Source organism: Zalophus californianus, chromosome 15 (genome assembly GCF_009762305.2).
Source record: "Zalophus californianus isolate mZalCal1 chromosome 15, mZalCal1.pri.v2, whole genome shotgun sequence".
NCBI lineage: Eukaryota > Metazoa > Chordata > Mammalia > Carnivora > Otariidae > Zalophus > Zalophus californianus.
This window is the reverse complement of record NC_045609.1, coordinates 48224044-48242870: the sequence shown is the minus strand read 5'-3', so window position 1 is coordinate 48242870 and position 18827 is coordinate 48224044. Positions and strand designations below refer to the sequence as shown.

The window sequence follows — 18827 nt, the reverse complement described above, 5'->3', positions numbered from 1 at the left end:
TAGAACCATACTTGAGGAAGATCAAGCCAGAAATAGTGAATAGATCAGACAGACTGAAAATAGAAGCCTAAAGTCAAAATGGTCAATGAAAACTACTGTTACAGAAGTTGAGGCTTTTGAGAAAAGGCAACTCAGGTGATGGCTGGTGACTCTCCCGAATGATGAAATGCGGGGATGACGGAAGGAAGGTGGAAGTCCAGGGTGCCTGGAGCACTACAACAGAGGCCGTTTGCCCTCTGCTTTCTCTGTCGGAGTGGAAGCAGGGTGTGTGGCTCTTGGCAGCAGAGCAGCTGGTTTTCAGGCTTGCCCCACGGCTGCCCCAGTTGTCCCAGGCAAGATGACACTCGTTACATTACCTCAGCCATTTCTGACTCCCCACATGACTGTCCTTTTAGGACTCTCTTTTTTCCCCACCAGATTCTTAGGCACTTTGGTGGTTGCTTTCCTGTGGTGTTATGGTGGCCCAGACCCCTCTGAGAATCTTAGGAAGTTTTAGAGGATTTGTAAACCCTGACTTAACTAACATCTCCTGTGTAAACTCTGTACCCAAAACAACAGTGAAAGCTTACCTCTCTGATAGCTATGATAAACAATTTCAGGCTTCTAAGTAAGTGGAAATGCTATATTTAGAATGTAAGAATTAAAGCCCAGTGAAGTCAAATTCTTTGCAGTGGCCTATGAAGCTCCATCTTCTGTATGATTTGGTCCCTTGCCACTTTTATGTCTCCAGATTCCACTACTCCCTCCCCCCCCCACACTGCCTTTTAACCCCCACTTTAGGGTCTTTGTCCTGTTAGCCTTTACCTAAGTCACTCCTTGCAGACATCCACCTTACAAGCTCCCTCATCTGTCTCCGTTCAAACCTCCCGTCTTTTGAAGCCAGTCTTAAACATGCTGGTATATACAGTTTTGTGTGTATGCCTTAGTTTGCTGTAGGATAAATTGCTGAAAGATTACCAGAGCGAAGGATCTACATATTGAAAACACTACTAATTCCAGTTGCTTGCTGACCTTGGCCAATACTAAGTATCACCCACCATCACTTTTTAAAGTTTTAACTTTATTTTTTTTATTTTTCTTTAAGTTTTGATCACCTGGTGCTCATCCCAAGTACACTGCTTACTCCCTGTCGTCTATTTACCTATTTCATCCATTCCTCCACCCACCCGGCTCTGGTAACCATCAGTTACCTATCATCACTTTTTTAAAGACAGTTGGTGAAAAATATAATCTTAATGTTTTATTTTGCTTTGCCCTGGTTGCTTGAGATTGAATGGCTTCTACTGTTTAGTGGTGATTTGTATTTTTCCCTGAAGCATTGTCAATCCTACTCCATTTTTTATTGGATTGTTGGTTTAAGTGATCTGTCAAAATGTTTTGTATATTATAGCAGCTAGCCCTTTGCCTGTTATATATGTTATGTGTATTTTAACTTACCAGAAGACTATTGCTGCCAGTAACAGAAATAAAGCAGTCACCAAGAAAGTCCTTTTAGCACATATAGTTTAATTTTGAAGGCCTGGCATTCATTGATAAACAGTACCTTTTAACAAAAACTGATGAAATTTGCTTAATATGGAGAAACGTATTTGTATATCCTTTTACTTTTATTTAGTTTGCTCTTCTAAGATGACCTTCTTATGGAAGGCATAGAATGAACAGGCAGGGACTTTTTGTGAGGGAACAGGGAGTGCCCATATCTTTTGGTCTCTGATGCTTTGTTCCTGGTATCAGATGAGTGACCATTAGAACATTAGTCCTAAGTTTATGAACGACAGCAAAACTACAGCTGTTCCTGTTCTGGTAGAATACTGGCCACTATTATTATTATTTAAGATATTATTTATTTATTCGAGACAGCACAAGCAGGGGGATGGGCAGAAGGAGAGAAAACTGAGCCGAAGGCCTAGCTGACTGAGCCATCCAGGAGTCCCAATACTGGTCATTATTAAACAGACTTTCATATGCCATAGAAAAGCTAGTATTTCATACCCTTTGAAAATATTTACATAAATCCATTAAACATATATCAGGTATGAATTAAAATCACCCCATCAGAATTATTCCTTTAAATGAGCCTCTTTCTGCTCTGACAACTATCCATTTTCTCATGTATTTTTCCTCATGATTTTTCTTCCCACTAAAGTTGCTCCATACCTACATTAGTCCTACTACTTTAAAAAAAAATTTTTTTTTTAAGATTTTATTTATGTGACAGAGAGAGACACAGCGAGAGAGGGATCACCGCAGAGGGAGTGGGAGAGGGAGAGGCAGGCTTCCCGCAGAGCAAGGAGCCCAATGCAGGACTCAGTCCCAGGACCCTGGGATCATGACCTGAGCTGAAGGCAGATGCTTAATGACTAAGCCACCCAGGCACCCCCTACTACTTTAATTTTAAACTGCCTTTTAAATTTCTATTATTGAAGAATACATTGGGGATTGGAAATGTTTTAGGTTGGCAGGAATCAGCCATTCCCTAAACGTAAACCTCTATCCTTAAGAGTTTATCCTGGCTCTAGTCCAAGAGTGCCTGAACTCTTCCAAATCCCTGAATCTAGAAGTTGGAAGTTGTATTTGTATTTCTGCCATACAAAATTCATAATTCTGTGTTGTCTTATTAAGTTCACTCTAAACCAGAAATCAGTAAAAGACACTGATCTGCCTTTGCCGACTGATTTTGATGAGCTGAGCTAAATTTAAATTGGTCAGCCAATGTTGGAATTCTAGGTCAACAGATTATTAATTTCCTCTGTTTCATAACTGCAATGGAAATGAAATCTACTGTCACCTGACACAGAATTAAGGGATAGTCTTTTTTGTTTTTTCTTTTCTGAGCCAAGATCTTTCTCTTTTATAATTTAAGTGGGAGGTGTTCTCAGTCTGTGTTATAAATGCCATTACTGCACGGAAGTCCTTGACACGGAAAGCGAGTCTCCCATTTCCTTCAAAATCAAGAATTCAGCCTTTTCCTTTCTATCTTTTACGTATGCACAGTATGTCCTAAGATGATAATTCAGTACATTCTTATATTCAGGGCTGCCCTCAGCACAGGAAATGCCATGGTGGATTGCCCTGAATAAGAAGACTGGGACTTGTGGGACTGAGCTGGAAATTCTGTGCCCATCTAACCAGTACAGAAACAGCTCCCACTCGGCCCCAGTCATTTGCCAATGTGCATAATGTAAGCTTGTTGTCTTCCATTTATTCAAAAGAATCTGGAATTCCACGTTTTTATGTGAAATATGTTTTTTAAATATTAGTTTGATCTTTTGTAAACCTAGTCTGGGCCAAGTAAACTCTTGCTGAGTGCACCCCTGTGCTGCCAATTAAAGTTTTAAATTCTTCTGTCTGACCCTAAAGATTTTCAATGGGAAGTATTTCTAGATTTTTAACAAGATTTTTCTATGCCAAGGTAACATCTTCATGGACATAAAAGGTATTTAATGTCTCACTCTACCTTGGAGCTCCATTTATCTGGGTACACACATGCGAATGTATTGCAAGAAGTACTGTGAGCTCTTAGGGATAAAATTCCAAATGTGGTCCATTTTCTTTTCTTTTTAAAGATTATTTATTTATTTTACAGAGAGAGCGAGCGAGCGAGTGCATGAGCATGTGGGGGAGATGGAGAGGGAAAGGGAGAGAATCTCAAGCAGACTCCACCCTGAGCACGGAGTCAGAGTGGGGCTCAATCCCATGACCCTGAGATCATGACCTGAGCCGAAACCAAGAGCTGGACGTTCAACCTACTGAACCACCCAGGCACCCCGATACATTTTCAATATAGGAAAAACCTCTTATTCTCAGATATGTCAGGAAATCTTGGATTTCATGATCCTGTTGAGGCTTTTCTTTCTTCTAGTAAAAATGAAGCAAAAATGCTACCTGATTATTTGTGATGGAGGAATTTCTAAAAAACAGAATTACTCAGTTAATCACGTCTAATGCATAATAAAAAAATAAAACAAGTAATTCTCAGAAGCATAAGTATAGAACATATGTAATTTAAGCTATTTAAAGCAGAAATGTGATGAAAAATTTGGGCCTGTTTCCAGTTATGTGACCTTTTGAAAAAGGTCTTCTTAATACTGTGCTCATCTATAAAACTGGGGTGTGATGATTATCACTTCACAGTTTTAAATAAGTTACAGTAAATGCTTATAGCTGAGGGTATAATCATAATTCAGTGAATGTTAATTTCTTTTCCATCCCAGAGGAGAATGTGATATTTGATCTCCACTCAGGTCATTTTGGTTCAACTCTTAGGGTTCTGATTATTTTTTCAAAATTGAGTGGTATTTAGTTCACCCATGCTTACAGGAGCATTATTCACAGCAGTTAAAAGTAGAAGCAATCCAAGTATCCATTGACAGATGAATGGATAAACAAAATGTGGCAGATATGTCCAATGGAGTCTTATTCAGCCTTGAAAAGGAAATACTTGAAACATGCTACAACATGGATGAACTTGAGGACAGTATGCTAAATGTGACAAGCCAGTCATAAGAAGACAAATACTGTATTTTGCTTGCTTACAGAATAGAGTACCTCAGAATTCAGATTTATAGTTAGAAAGTAGAAAGGTGGTTGCCAAGGGCTAAAGGAAGGGGAACATGAGGAGTTTTTGTTTAATGGATACAGAGTTTCAGTTTCATAAGATGAAGAAAAGTTCTGGAGTTAGACAGTGGTGCTATTCCATAACAATGTAAATATACTTAACATTCCTGAACTTACACTTAAAAGTTCAGATGGTCAATTTTATGTTTTGTATATTTTATCAAAATAAAACCCCAAACCCCAAACAACCATTACGTTTTAGACAACACTCCACTATACAGCAAAAATGTGTCAAGTACCTTTGAAATCTGTGGCTACTTAGTTTTTAAAGCATACTTCAAAGTATATTGAGAGAAAGAGCTCTTCATTCAGTAGTACCTACCTGTACATTTATACAACATGCCTGTCATGGTTCCAGCTGCTATTGTGTTAAGGTCATCTTCTGCACCTCGTGTTTTCTCAATGACGACACCAAATGCACTATAGAGCAAAGCTACAGGGGAAATGGAACTGATCAGTAATAAAAAAATGATTAAGTGTGAGTATAGCAATTATATTTAAAAAAATATATTTTATAGACATTCTACAAACATTCAAATATATATTAAGAATAATTACTGGAATACTATTTGTAATAGCAAAAGTCTGGCACCAAATAAAATGCCCATCAAAGGGTACAGAGCAAGAGACGGACTTTCCATATAATGGAATACTACATACTCCAAAGAAAAAGCAGGAAAAACTATATTCACTAGCATGTAAAGCAGGCACATGTGTGGACAACTTGGGATATGCAAAGAAAAATCTTTGGAAAGCTTCAGAAGAAACACGAATAGTAGCTACTTATAAAAAAAGTACCACTGGGAAGTCCCAGGAAAAATATTTTTAATCTTCACTTACATTTTATTAATAATAGCTATACTTTGGATTTAGAAACAAAAACACATGCATTTCTATTGTAAGAAAAATGTTAACTTAAAAAAAATTTGAGGTTTGGTAACACTAGCACTATTTAGTTTTAACAAAATCCTCCCCCAAACTACCTTTCTCCTGTACCCATAAAGATTGCTATTAATCCTTTTCCTTATACTTTCCCAAAATTATACCATTTTTGACCCTTCAATATTACACCAAACTCTGCCTTACAAGTTCTGTTGTGATATTCTTATACTTCTATAAAGTCTCTTACCAATTCAACTTCTTTAACTGAAAGTGAACTTGAGCAGAACATTGTGACTGATCATATTACACTGGGAACACACAAGGCAACTGGCCATCCCAGTTAGCCCAGGACTGAGTTTCCTGGAACATGAGATTTGCAGTGCTAAAACTAAGACAGTCCCTGGACAGACCAGGATGGCTGATTGCTCTAGGTACATAAACCACCGAACAGAAACAAAGGTGGGTGACTATGTATGGGGTGGGAGCAAAGGTGACATGAGCAGCATACTGAAGCAGTCATTCCCTAAGATCTCAAATGTCAATTTGACTTCATGGTGTGAAAATGTAATGCTTCCAAATCCCATGGCAAAGCTAGGGGATTATTCTCTCACAACAGATGCCTTTTCTATTTTTTCAATGAGATGCTTGCATTTTCCCTTAATCTGCCACCATTAAAAGATTTTCAGACTTGCAACTAATTTACAAAGACAACTCTTGGCTGTTACAGCATAGGTACCACAGGTTGTACACTTATTATAAGCCATGAGTAATCAAAAGAGTCAATCATTCATAAACAATATAATACGAAAGACTTTGGTCCTAAGTCCTACTAAATTACCCTTTGCTTAGAACTACAAATATTTTCATTATATCTACAAAGGCCCTATTACAAAAATGGAAATTAGGTCTGGGAAATATCTGAGGTAAACAGATGCTGAATGGGCTATTAGGAAAACATAGGAAGAGGGATGAAATTAACCTATCATATCTTACTACAGGACCTTGAACCTTTCTTAACATACAAAGGCATCTGACTTGGACCTAAATTATGCGGATTTCTTATTTACTTAAAACATGATTTGGCATCTTGCTTGGACAGGAGAGTATGTAATATTTAAAAAGACTTTTAAAACACTGGTATTAGCAACTGGAATTACTTTGTTATGTTGTTCATGGTCTTTTCTTAAATATTATCTACACTATTCATCACAGTAGATTTAACTATAATTTTTAATATCATATGGCCAGAATTTTGGTTGATCCAATTGTTCATGATACATATACACTCTTTCTTTGCATTAATGATTTATTATTGAGATCTCTACTTACCCAGAGAACCTAGAGTATTAGCCCAAAGTGCCCCTTGCCTAGTCACCATGTTCAAAATCCTACCAGGGCAGAAAGAGAAAGAATCTGTGCTTAGAATCACCATTTCTCCAATTTGAAAAATCATAACTATAGCTATTTACAATGTATAAATCCAATACCCAAAGTTTTCTTAATTTTATTTATTTTTATTTACTTATTTTTTAAAGTTTTTTTTATTTATTTGGGGGGGGAGAGACAGCACAAGCAGGGGAGAGGGAGAGGCAGGCTCCCTGCTGAGCAGGGAGCCCGACACAGGGCTTGATCCCAGGACCCTGGGATCATGACCTGAGCCGAAGGCAGAGGCTTAACTGACTAAGCCACCCAGGCGCCCCTATTTATTTTTAAAAAGATTTACTGATTTATTTTAGAGGGAAAGCGCGAGCAGGGGGAGGGGCAGAGGGAGATGGAGAGAAGCAGACACCCTGCTGGGCGCAGAGCCTGAGGCAGGGCTTGATCCCAGGACCCTGGATCCCAACCTCAGCTGAAATCAAGTCAGATGCCCAAACGACTGAGCAACCCAGATGCACCCCACAGTTCTCTTAATTTTAAAACTTACCTCAATATCTCCTCAGAATTTAGTAAGAATGATTACTTTATAGAAATATAAATGAAGGTTAAAGCTCCAACATTTTTGGGCAGTAAGGAAAATTCTTATTAAATATAAGTCAAATACAGAAAGGCCTTGAATGGCAGTCTAGAATATTCTATAAAAAAGCTTATAGTAAGTGATCTACATTAAAGAAATACCCTTATAATGGACAAATTAGCTTACGATTAAGTTTTTTTGGGGGAGAATATACTTAGGATATTAAATAGAATCAAAGCGTGAAATATAACAGAATATAAAGCAGAATTAAAGGGAAATACTGAAAGAGAAGGAAAAAGTTGTCTAACTAGAATACACAGAGAAAGCATACGGTGTCTGCTCCCGGACTAGAGCTAAGCGGCCAGAGTGAACGCTCAGCACACTCTCAAGGAAGCACAGTTCTGCCTTGCACCAGTGCCAGGTGCCACCAGAACAGTGACAGAGGCAACTGGAAGAAGACAGGTCATTCCTCTCCCAGCAGTGTAACACCATCACAGGAATGGGTCTATCCGGACAGCTGACTACTGCTGGAAATTATAGAATTATAATAACAAAGAGTGAAAAACTCATTTAATGCAATTAAAAACTCATTTAAATTAATGCCCAAATAACAAAAACTTGTATTATCTCTAAAAGGTTTTTTAAAAAAATCAGTAACGAAGTCTATTGTTTCTAATTATGTTACATATTTACTAACATATTTTAAGTTCAGCATATTGTCATCATTTGTAACATGTTTTTTAGAACTATTAATTTTCATTACTGCACTGCTGGAAGCACTACAAACTGGTGAAACTGACTGGGATACGAATAGGCAATGTATCTCCACATACTGGACCCTTACCTACTTACCTACTTTAATCACCTCTCAACAACCCTTCAAGGCAGAAAGTAGAAAAAACTTACCTAAGATCACAAAACAGTAAGTAATGAAACTAGGCTTTGAAGCTACATTGATCTGTCTGGCCCCAAACCCTATCTTCTTTCCATTTTTAGAGGCTGTCTCCTATTTTATTCATTTTATTTATCAAAGATTTATTTATTTATTTGAGGGAGAGTACAAGAGAGCACGAGCGGGGGTGGGGGGGTCGGGGTGGGGGAGGGAGAAGCAGACTCCTCATTGAACAGGGAGCCCAATGTAGGGCTCAATCCAGGACCCTGGGATCATGACCTGAGCCAAAGGCAGGTGCTTAACTGAGACACCCAGGTGCCCCAGCTGTCTCCTATTTTAAATGCTTCCTATCTAGTAAAATCAGAATTGTTATATAAAAATGATTTATAATACTTAAAAAATCTTATCTAAAAATGCAAACCTATTTGACTCTCTCCAAAATATTAATAACTATCATTGTTTTAAGAAACAAAAGTTATCTTTTCTAGACCTTCTACTTTCAAATTGCTATTTAACGATACGATGTTAGGGACTTGCTTCAAAGTAACATGGGAGAGGAGAATGAGATGGGGCACAACTGGTCCCAATCCTGGTTGACTGCTGAAGATGGGTTATGGTTCATGGGTCTTCAGTGTACTATTCTGTCTACTTTGGTACATTTTCAAAATTCTCCATAACACAAAAAGGTAAAAAAAAAAAAAGTATTGGAATAAGGGACAAATATATTTTTTAAAGATTTTATTTGAGAGTGAGAACGAGAGCACCCAAGAGCACAGGCAGGGGAGTGGCGCAGGCAGAGGGGGAGGGAGAGGGAGAGGCAGGCTCTCCGATGAGCAGGGAGCCCAGTATGGGACTCTATCCCAGGGCCCTGGGATCATGACCTGAGCCAAAGGCAGCTGTTTAACTGACAGACCCACCCAGGCGCCCCAGAGTAAGGGTCAAATATTAATATAAATGTAAAAATATTCAAGGATGTGGCCTAGTAAAAGCAAGATCCAGATAGTTAACAGGAATATGAAAAACTTGACAAGCTTTCAGGATTCCCAACGTCTAATTTAGTAAACCTACTGCCACCTGCTGGCTAAACAACATATAAAGAAGATGGAGCTTAATGTGTCCTAAAGCAAAACCATGAGCTATAAAGTATAAAAACATGCAAAACTAAACATCAGATTATTTAGGGAATATCTACATGGACTGTTTATTTCTTAGGTAGGGTGAAGACACCTGTACTGTCCTTTCTCCACAAACTTCAATTTCCTGAGAGAAGACTCAGGAACCACCTCTAAGTTCTAGGAATTTTGTGATACATTTTCTTTAGCCTTCTCCTTTCAGAAAGAGTGTGAAGTCAATAAGTAGTTCAATTCAAATGAGAGCAATCCAGCAATCACTCCTACATGCTTATTTCTTTACTACCAAGTCCTATGGTTTTGCAAACCCTCAAACAATCCAAATAATGTACTAGAGCAAGTCAACAAGTTGAAAAGCATGCCATATAGGCCTACAGAATGAAAAGATGGATAAGTTAGGTTGGGGTAGCACCAGCTAATTAAAGGACACTGACTCAAAAATCACTCCTTTTAAAACCTTAGCTTCAGGGGCGCCTGGGTGGCTCAGTCTGTTTAAGCGTCTGCCTTTGGCTCGGGTCATGATCCTGGGGTCCTAGGAGTGAGTCCTGCATCAGGCTCCCGGCTCAGCGGGAAGCCTGCTTCTCCCTCTATCCTTCCCCCTTGCTCGTGGTATCTCTCTCTCTCACTCAAATAAATAAATAAAATCTTTTAAAAAACAAAACCTTAGCCTCAGTAACCTGATTCCTTAGTTTCTTTTAAGAAAATAAAAAATCGATCAAAATGTATGTCAATTCTCCGAACATTTGTAATCTCAAGACTGTTCATCAGGCCAACAAAAGAGAGGTTAATATTCAAACATCACTATTTCAGATGATCACATAAGACTTACTGTACATTTCTTGGTTTGGACCAGGACATGTTCTGGGTTTCCTTCAATCCTAGCCGTAGACCGTTCATTGCTCCAAATGCAGCCCCTAGTGAATCATAGTAACGATTCAACCAAATAATACAGCTTTATATTTAAAAACAACTGCACTTCTGATTCTTTTTTACTTTTATTTAATAGAAAAAATGAAAAACATAAACACATTTACTTATTATTAAAGATTTTATTTATTTATTTACTTATTTATAAAATTTATTCACCTGACAGAGAGACACAGCGAGAGAGGGAACACAAGCAGGGGGAGCAGGAGAGGGAGAAGCAGGCTTCCCACAGAGCAGGGAGTCCGATGCAGGGCCCGATCCCAGAACCTGGGATCATGACCTGAGCTGAAGGCAGATGCCCATCAACTGAGCCACCCAGGCACCCCTAAAGATTTTACGTAATCTCTATGCAACATGGGGCTCAAGCTTACAACCCCAAGATCAAGAGTCGTATGCTCCACTGACTGAGTCAGCCAGGTGCCCCTCAATAATCATTTTTTAAAACCCTAAAACCAATACTTGAATTGCTTTTAATTTTAAGCACTTTTGCCTACTTGGACTGAGGACACTGAAAAAAATTACCATACCCACCTGTCATACAACATCCTCCAATGGTAAAGAAGGCCAGTTCAAATCGGCCCCGGGTTTTATTAGCTCCAGTCGGTAAAATAAACTCATCTGTATCCTAAAGGGGCAATAACAAAAATCACGCTGAGCTCTCCTCAAGACCCAGTACTTGCAAAGTGTTTTTTAATTTGTCAAATTCACAAAAGTAAAACCTGAAGTCAACTAAAACTCAACTATACTTAGTCAAGCAAAAATTAAAACTTTCTGCAACAACAGCAACACCTAAATCAAAGTGAAATGAAATGTACTATATATACAGTTACACTCATTAGTTCTTGGGAGGCATTCTCATCAGAACTTTGCTTTTCAATGTAAGTTTGATAGATTGTATGTAATTTGCCTTACTTAATGATAAATATGAAGCAACATGCAAGAGAGTTTAGGAAGACCAGCTCTAGAGAAAGGTAAATGGGAAAGTATGAGAAGTAATGGTTTACTTGATTGAGATACCACTGTGGAAAAAGAAAGTAACACTCATTCTGTAGCTACTATTGATCAAGCACAATTTTACTATGATCATAAAAAATGAGCAGAAACTATAAAAGCACAACAGTTTGGATCCATTATGCAAGGGCAAAATTACCCTCTTCATAATTCTTAACTGTTTGGGGAAGCATATATTTTAATAATCTTAGAAAGCTATAATCTCTCTTTCCAGTAAATGGATATACAAAAAAATATATATATTTTTAAGATTTTATTTATTTTTGTGGAGAGAAAGAGAGAGAGAGCACGAGCGGAGAAGAGGGAGAAGCAGGCTCCCCTCTGAGCAGGGAGCCCGATGTGGGACTCGATCCCAGGACCCTGGGATCATGACCTGAGCCAAAGGCAGACGCTCAACCGACCGAGCCACCCAGGCGCCATGCATATACAAATTTGATATGAACCCCATGAAGGCCACCCAAGAATCCTAAGTTGAAAATGCTACTGTAAGAGCACAGTATGATTAATTCTGTAATACACTCTTATAAAGAACACATTCAATACAGGTTTGCCAAGCTTTCCATACAAAAATGGTTAAAATAAACCACAAGCACACACTGCTGGCAACTTGTTAACAAGTAAACATCCCTTTACCAAATAGGCAACTTTGATAAATGCATTCCCGATTAGGAAAACTGTAGCTCTGCACTTGTTTTTGATTTCTGGCTTATACATACATTCTCACCAAAAAGTGCACAAATAAGCAAGCACATCTACTCTCATCACACAGAAACGGTCTGTTGGGCAATAATAAGCAAACTCTGAAGAGATCCCATATCATGATATATTACACATATTTTTGCAAATTTGGGGTGCTTCCTGACTTTTGAATTAATGACTTAATTTTAAATTGTACTTCTGGCTTGAGGTTTTTAGAAATGTTATATTTGATTTAATGAGGTATGTAATTCTTCAGCCTAGAAATGGATCACTAATGACAAACAGGAAATTTTTAAAAAAAGTCATGATGAACATTAATAGGCACAAGTGCATGTCATCACCAACTTGACTCTTTGCTAGGTCAACCATAATAAAAGCACTATGAGGACTGAAGGCAAATGTACATCAATTCACACAAAGAGCCACTTGAAAACAATTTCATGGTTAGTTGTCATTGGGGCTTAATCTTTTAAATGCGATTAAAATGTACTGTTTCATTTCTTATTTTTTTAAGATTTTATTTATTTGAGAGAGAGAGACAGAGATAGTGAAAGAGAGCATGAGCAGGGGTGGGGTGGCAGGGAGAGGGAGAAGCAGGCTCCCCTCTGAGCAGGGAGCTGGATACAGGGCAGGACTCGATCCCAGGACCCCAGGATTATGATCTGATCCAAAGGCAGACGCTTAACCAACTGAGCCACCCACGAGCCCCTAAAATGTACTGTTTCATGTAACAAAAATTTGTCAAGATTTTTTGAGGGAGGGGACACTGGCCAAATTACATTAATCCTGGGGAGAAAACCTCCATAAAATTAAGGCTTTTGGTTTCTACAAAAATATGATTAACAGCGGGGCGCCTGGGTGACTCAGTTGTTAAGCGTCTGCCTTTGGCTCAGGTCATGATCCCAGGGTCCTGGGATCAAGCCCCACATCGGGCTCCCTGCTCCGCAGGAAGCCTGCTTCTCTCTCTCCCACTCCCCCTGCTTGTGTTCCCTCTCTAGCTGTCTGTCAAATAAATAAATAAAATCTTTAAAAAAATATATGATTAACAGCTTATTATGTAATAGAAAAAAACTTCTGCAAGCCAAATTTGAACTGCAAGAAATAAGCACTTAATAAGGCTGATCTTGAAGTATCTTTACACATGCATATAGGGAAGATACACTGAAAAGTTCTTGTGCTGCAGACACTGTAGGACACTAAAGAATCACCAGTACTAGTGTTTGCTACTACAGAAGAGAAATGCATCTAAGGATGGGCACCATTGTACCTGATACAATAGTCAGAAGGCCAAGATTATGTGAAATATTTATATTTCAACTGGATGATACTGGATGCTAGAAATATTCAAATTCTTCTTGTTTTTATACTGGATGTTCATCTGGCCTAAAAAGTGGAAGATTATTTACTTAATATAATTTTTAATGTATCAACGAGGATGCAAAAGTAGTGACAACGCAGAGCAATAGTAAGAGAAACCACAAATAGTGCCTCAGATAAAAGTTGTTGACAAAAATCAGTATATGGTAAGTTCACAGGTAGTATTTAAGATGTCTCTCTCCTTCAAAAGTATGGAAAAATGTTCCACAAAATTCAACTTTAATTAAGGTAGTCTTTAAATTTAGGCTTTCCATGGTTTTTATAACAATGAGATGAGAAAACCTTTTCTTTTTTTTTTTTTAAGATTTTTATTTATTTATTTATTTGACAGAAAGAGAGACACAGCGAGAGAGGGAACACAAGCAGGGGGAGTGGGAGAGGGAGAATCAGGCTTCCCGCGGGGCTCGGGGCTCGATCCAGGAATCCTGGGATCATGACCTGAGCCGAGGCAGCCGCTCAACGACTGAGCCACCCAGGCACCCCGAGAAAACCTTTTCAATTCTAAAGTCCCTTTTGCATTTGAATGGAAAAGGTCACTACAAATGTTTGTGATTAAGCAAGAATCCTAATTTTTTAAAAATGCAGAATTTTCTTTGATGTCTAACCTTACCAAGCCCCACCTAGCACTGCAGGGTCAAGATGTTATGTATTTTCTTTTTAAAAGATTTTATTTATTTATTTGACAGAGAGAGACATAGTGAGAGAGGGAACACAAGCAGGGGGAGTGGGAGAGGGGCGAGGAGCAGGGAGCCCGATGCGGGGCTTGATCCCAGGACCCTGGGATCATGACCTGAGCCAAAGGCAGACGCTAAACGACTGAGCCACCCAGGCGCCCCTAGATGTTATGTATTTTTTTTTTTTTAAAGATTTTATTTATTTGTTTGACAGAGAGAGGGAACACAAGCAGGGGGAGTGGGAGAGGGAGAAGCAAGCTTCCTGTGAGCAGGGAGCCCGATGCGGGGCTTGATCCCAGGACCCTGGGATCGTGACCTGGGCCGAAGGCAGATGCTTAACGACTGAGCCACCCAGGCGTCCCAGGATGTTATGTATTTTAAATGGAGCTACAGTACAACCTTTAAGCCTAAATTCAACATTCAATTAAAACACATGTGATTAGTTTTGAAATTTTGAGTAAAATACTGAGAGAGGTACTTTTGAAATAAAATCAATAAACATACAATGCAGATATCTGACAAACATTTCCTGCAAAAACAAATTTTAAACAAGTCCTAATCCAACTGCTTCTATTGAAACACACTCAACAAGAAATGCAGGTAGTCAATTATTGCTAGTGATTCAACTCGAAAAAAAAGTCCCAACCACTACTCTTAAAAAACCCAAAACCCACCCAATTTACTGATATGTAATTCACATACCATATAATTCACCTATTTAAAGTGTACAATTCAATGGTTTTTAGCATATTCAGGTATCGTACAATGAAGACTATAATCATTTTTAGAGCATTTTCACTACCCCAAAAAGAACCCCATACCTGTTAGCAGTCATTCTCCATTTCTCTCCTACCCTGGGCAACTACTAATCAATCTGCTTTCTGTCTCTTTCTATTTGTCAATTCTGGACACTTTATGTAAATAGAATCATACCATATATGGTCTTTTATGACTGGCTTCTTTCATGTAATAAGTTTACAAGGTTCATCCATGTTCCAGCATGTATCATTACTTCTTCCTTTTTTTACTGCTAAATATCTCATTGCATGGAGATGCTACATTTTGTTTATTCTTAACCTGATGGATGGGTTGTGTCTACTTTTTGGCTATTTAGAATAAACCTGATAAGAGCATTCACGCACAATTTGTTGTGTGGACATACGTTTCCAATTCTCTTCGGTATATGTCTATGAGTAGATTACTGGGTCATATGGTAACTCTATTTTTGATATTTTGACAAATTGTCCAATTCTCTTGGGTATGTATCTACTGAGTAGAATTACTTGGTCAAATGGTAACTCTAGTCTTAATATTTTGAGAAACTGTCAGACTATTTCCAAAGCAGCTGTTTCAATTTACATTTCCACCAGCAGTGCATGAAGGTCCAGTTTCTCCACATCCTCACCAACATCAGTTATTGCACGTTTCTGATTATACCTATAGCAGGGGTGAAGTGGTATCTCACTTCGGTTTTGTGATTTGCATTTCCCTATAAGTAACGTTAAATATCTTTTATGTGATTATTGAACATTTATGTATCTTTTTGGAGAAACATCTATTCAAATCCTTTACCCATTTTTGTTTTTAATTTTAAAAGATTTTATTTATTTGTCAGAGAGAGAGAGAGAGAGCACAAGCAGGGTGAGTGGCAGACAGACAGAGAAGCAGGGGTCCTTGCTGAACAAGGAGCAGTACTTGATCCCAGGACCCTGGGATTATGACCTGAGTTGAAGGCAGACACTTAGGACTGAGCCACCCAGGTGTCCCTAAAGATGTAAATTTCTGACATTAACAACCGAGAGGAGTATACACCTGTTAAAGAAGTAGTAGTGTTTTTGCATGTTATTGACGTTAAATTGGTAAAAATTGAAACTAGATTTATAATTTTAGGTGTTAAATTTGAGGATGTTAAATCCCCATGGGTAACTACAAAGAATACAGCTAAAGAACATATACAAAAGGAAATGAGAAATTTAAAATTTCACTGCAAAAAATAAATCAAGTAAACACAAAAGACAGTAACGCAAGAAATGAAGCACAAAAAAGCTAGAAGACATAAAAAACAAACAGCAAAATGACAGACAATCCCTCTTTATCAGTAATCACTTTAAATATAAATGGATCAAACTCTTAAACAAAAGACGTAAGATTGGCACAATAAAGGATCCAACTACACTGGAGTTTACTTTAATTCCAAAGACAAAAAGATTCAAAGTGAAGTGAAAGAGAAAAAGATATTCCATGCAAATAAAAACCAAAAGATAGCAGGGTGGCCATACTAATATCAGAAAATACAGACTTTAAATCAAAAAAAGGTTACGAAAGACAGAGAATATTAGTAAAGTTCCAATACAACAAAAAGATTCAATTATAAACATTTACACACCTAGTAACTGACCATTAAAATACATTAAGTATAAAACAGTGGAATTTCTACAGTAGTAAGTGGAGACTTCAATACTCTATTCTCAATATTGGATAATAATCATCATAACCAGACAGAAGATAATAAGGAAATATGAGGACTTAACACAATAAATCAAAGAGCAAACAGATCGAACAGACATATACAAAACACTCTAACAATAATATAATAGCATAGACATTTTTCTCAAGTGCATGTGGGACATTTTCCAGGACAGATCATATATTAGAACACAAATTAAGTCTCAATGGGTTTTAAAAGATACCATACAGAGTATCTTCTCCAACCACAACAATATCAGTTAGAAATCAGTACAGAAATAAATTGAAAAGTTCACAAATTCATTGAAATTAAACAATATACCCATAAGCCACCAATAGATCAAAAAAGAAATCAAAAGGGAAATTAGAAAATACTTGAGATGAATAAAAAAGAAAATACAACATATCAAAACTTACGAGATCCAGTGAAAGTGGTGCTAAGGGGAAAATTCAGAGCATTTATTAAAAATATCAGAAAAATCTCAAATAAGCAACCTAATTTTGCACCTTAAGGAACTAGAAAAAGAAAAAATAAGAAAGTACTATGAAAAACTGCATGCCAACAAATTGGATAACCTTGATGAAATAGACAAATTCCTAGAGACATAAAACTCACCAAGAAACATAAAATCCGAATAGACTTGTAACTGAACTGGTAAGAAGATTGAAATCAGGAACAAAAAATGTCACACCAGGGACACCTGGGTGACTCAGGTGGTTAAGGGTCCAACTTTTGATTTCAGCTCAGGTCATGATTTCAGGGTTGTGAGATCAAGGCCCTCACTGGGCTCTGTGCTAGGCATGGAGCCTGCTTAAGATTCTCACTCTCCTTCTTCCTCTGCCCCTCCCCCTCAACCCCGAGTTCTCTCTGTCTCCAAAAAAAAAAGTCACAACCAAGAAAAGCCCTGGACCTAATGACTTCACTGGTGAAGTTTACCAAACATTTAAAGAACTAGCACCAATTCTTTTCCAACTTTTCCAAAAAATTGAAGTGGAGGTAATATTTGGTATAAGGCCAGGATTACCCTCATACCAAAGCCAGACAAAGACACTACAAGAAAACTACAGACCAATATCCCTATGAACACTGATGCAAAATCCTCAGCAAAATACTAGGAAACCAAATTCAGCAACATATTAAAAGGATTACACACCATGACCAAGTGGAATTTATTCCTGTAATGAAGGATGGTCCAATATATGAAAACTGATCAACATAATACACCACATTAAAAGAAAGAAGGGAAAAAAACTCCCAGATGATCACCTCAACTACTGCAATAAAAAACCTTTCACAAAATCCAACATACTTTTACGATAAAAAGAATTCAACAAACTAGGAATAGAAGGAAACTACCTCAACATAATAAAAGCCATATACGAAAAACCTACAGTGAACATTATATTAAAAGGTAAAAGATAAAAGCTTTCCCTCCAGAATCAGGAAAAGGCAAAGATGCCCATTTCTGCCACTTTTCTTTCAACACAGTACAAGCCTCCCCTGATATCTCTAAGTAGAACATTGCTATGAAACCTCCTGTAAGTCAAAATGTCATAAAGCAAAGAAGCAATTATCACCTTACATGGAAAAATGTTTTGAGTATTCCTAGACCCAAAGATAACCTCTCTCAGGCCTTTCTGATACCTTAGGACACAGCTTGCTATCAGACACACAAAATAAATCAAGATAAAGCACAGATGCTCACAGACACAGTTCAAGGCTGCAATGGCTTGATGCTGAGATGCAGAGTGTAGATCCCCAGGAAGGAGCTCGGTGGTGCCACTATAACAGCTCACTGCAAAACAAATGCTGAACACTATTTTTGCTTTTTGCTTTTTCGGTAAAAGCAGAAGTCCTCTTCTGATTTCTTTTTTCAGCATAAACAGGTACTATATACAGACCAACATAATGTAGATCTCTCATAAAAGTGAAGTGGAACAATGTGAACTTTCAAAAAGCGGGGGATACTTGTACTGCATGTTCTAGCTAAAGCAATTAGGCAAGAAGAAATAAAAGGTATCCAAATTGGAAAGGAAGAAGCTAAATTTTCTTTCTTTGCAGATAAAATCTTATATGTAGAAAATCCTACTAATATTACACAAAGAAACTTATTAGATCTAATAAATTCAGCAAAGTAGCAGGATACAAAGTCAACACACACAAAAAAGGATTTCCACATTCTAATAATGAACAATTT

The 18827-nt window shown here is 37.8% G+C and overlaps 1 protein-coding gene and 1 non-coding gene across 3 annotated transcripts in view; both read right to left on the bottom strand.

Annotated features, from left to right (window-relative positions):
- LOC113918682 (mitochondrial import inner membrane translocase subunit Tim23) overlaps positions 1-18827 on the bottom strand; it is a 30639-nt gene that overhangs the window by 6548 nt on the left and 5264 nt on the right. For both annotated transcript variants that reach the window (XM_027587376.2, XM_027587385.2), the window contains exons 3-6: positions 10934-11027; positions 10305-10389; positions 6829-6887; positions 4940-5050 (exon numbers count right to left, since the gene is read on the bottom strand). In XM_027587376.2, the coding sequence (XP_027443177.1) occupies positions 4940-5050; positions 6829-6887; positions 10305-10389; positions 10934-11027 (349 nt within the window). The remainder of the gene's footprint in view (positions 1-4939; positions 5051-6828; positions 6888-10304; positions 10390-10933; positions 11028-18827) is intronic.
- LOC113923982 lies at positions 7785-7985 on the bottom strand. Its single transcript, XR_003520487.1, has one exon. It is a non-coding gene; the product is annotated as a small nucleolar RNA SNORA74 (small nucleolar RNA).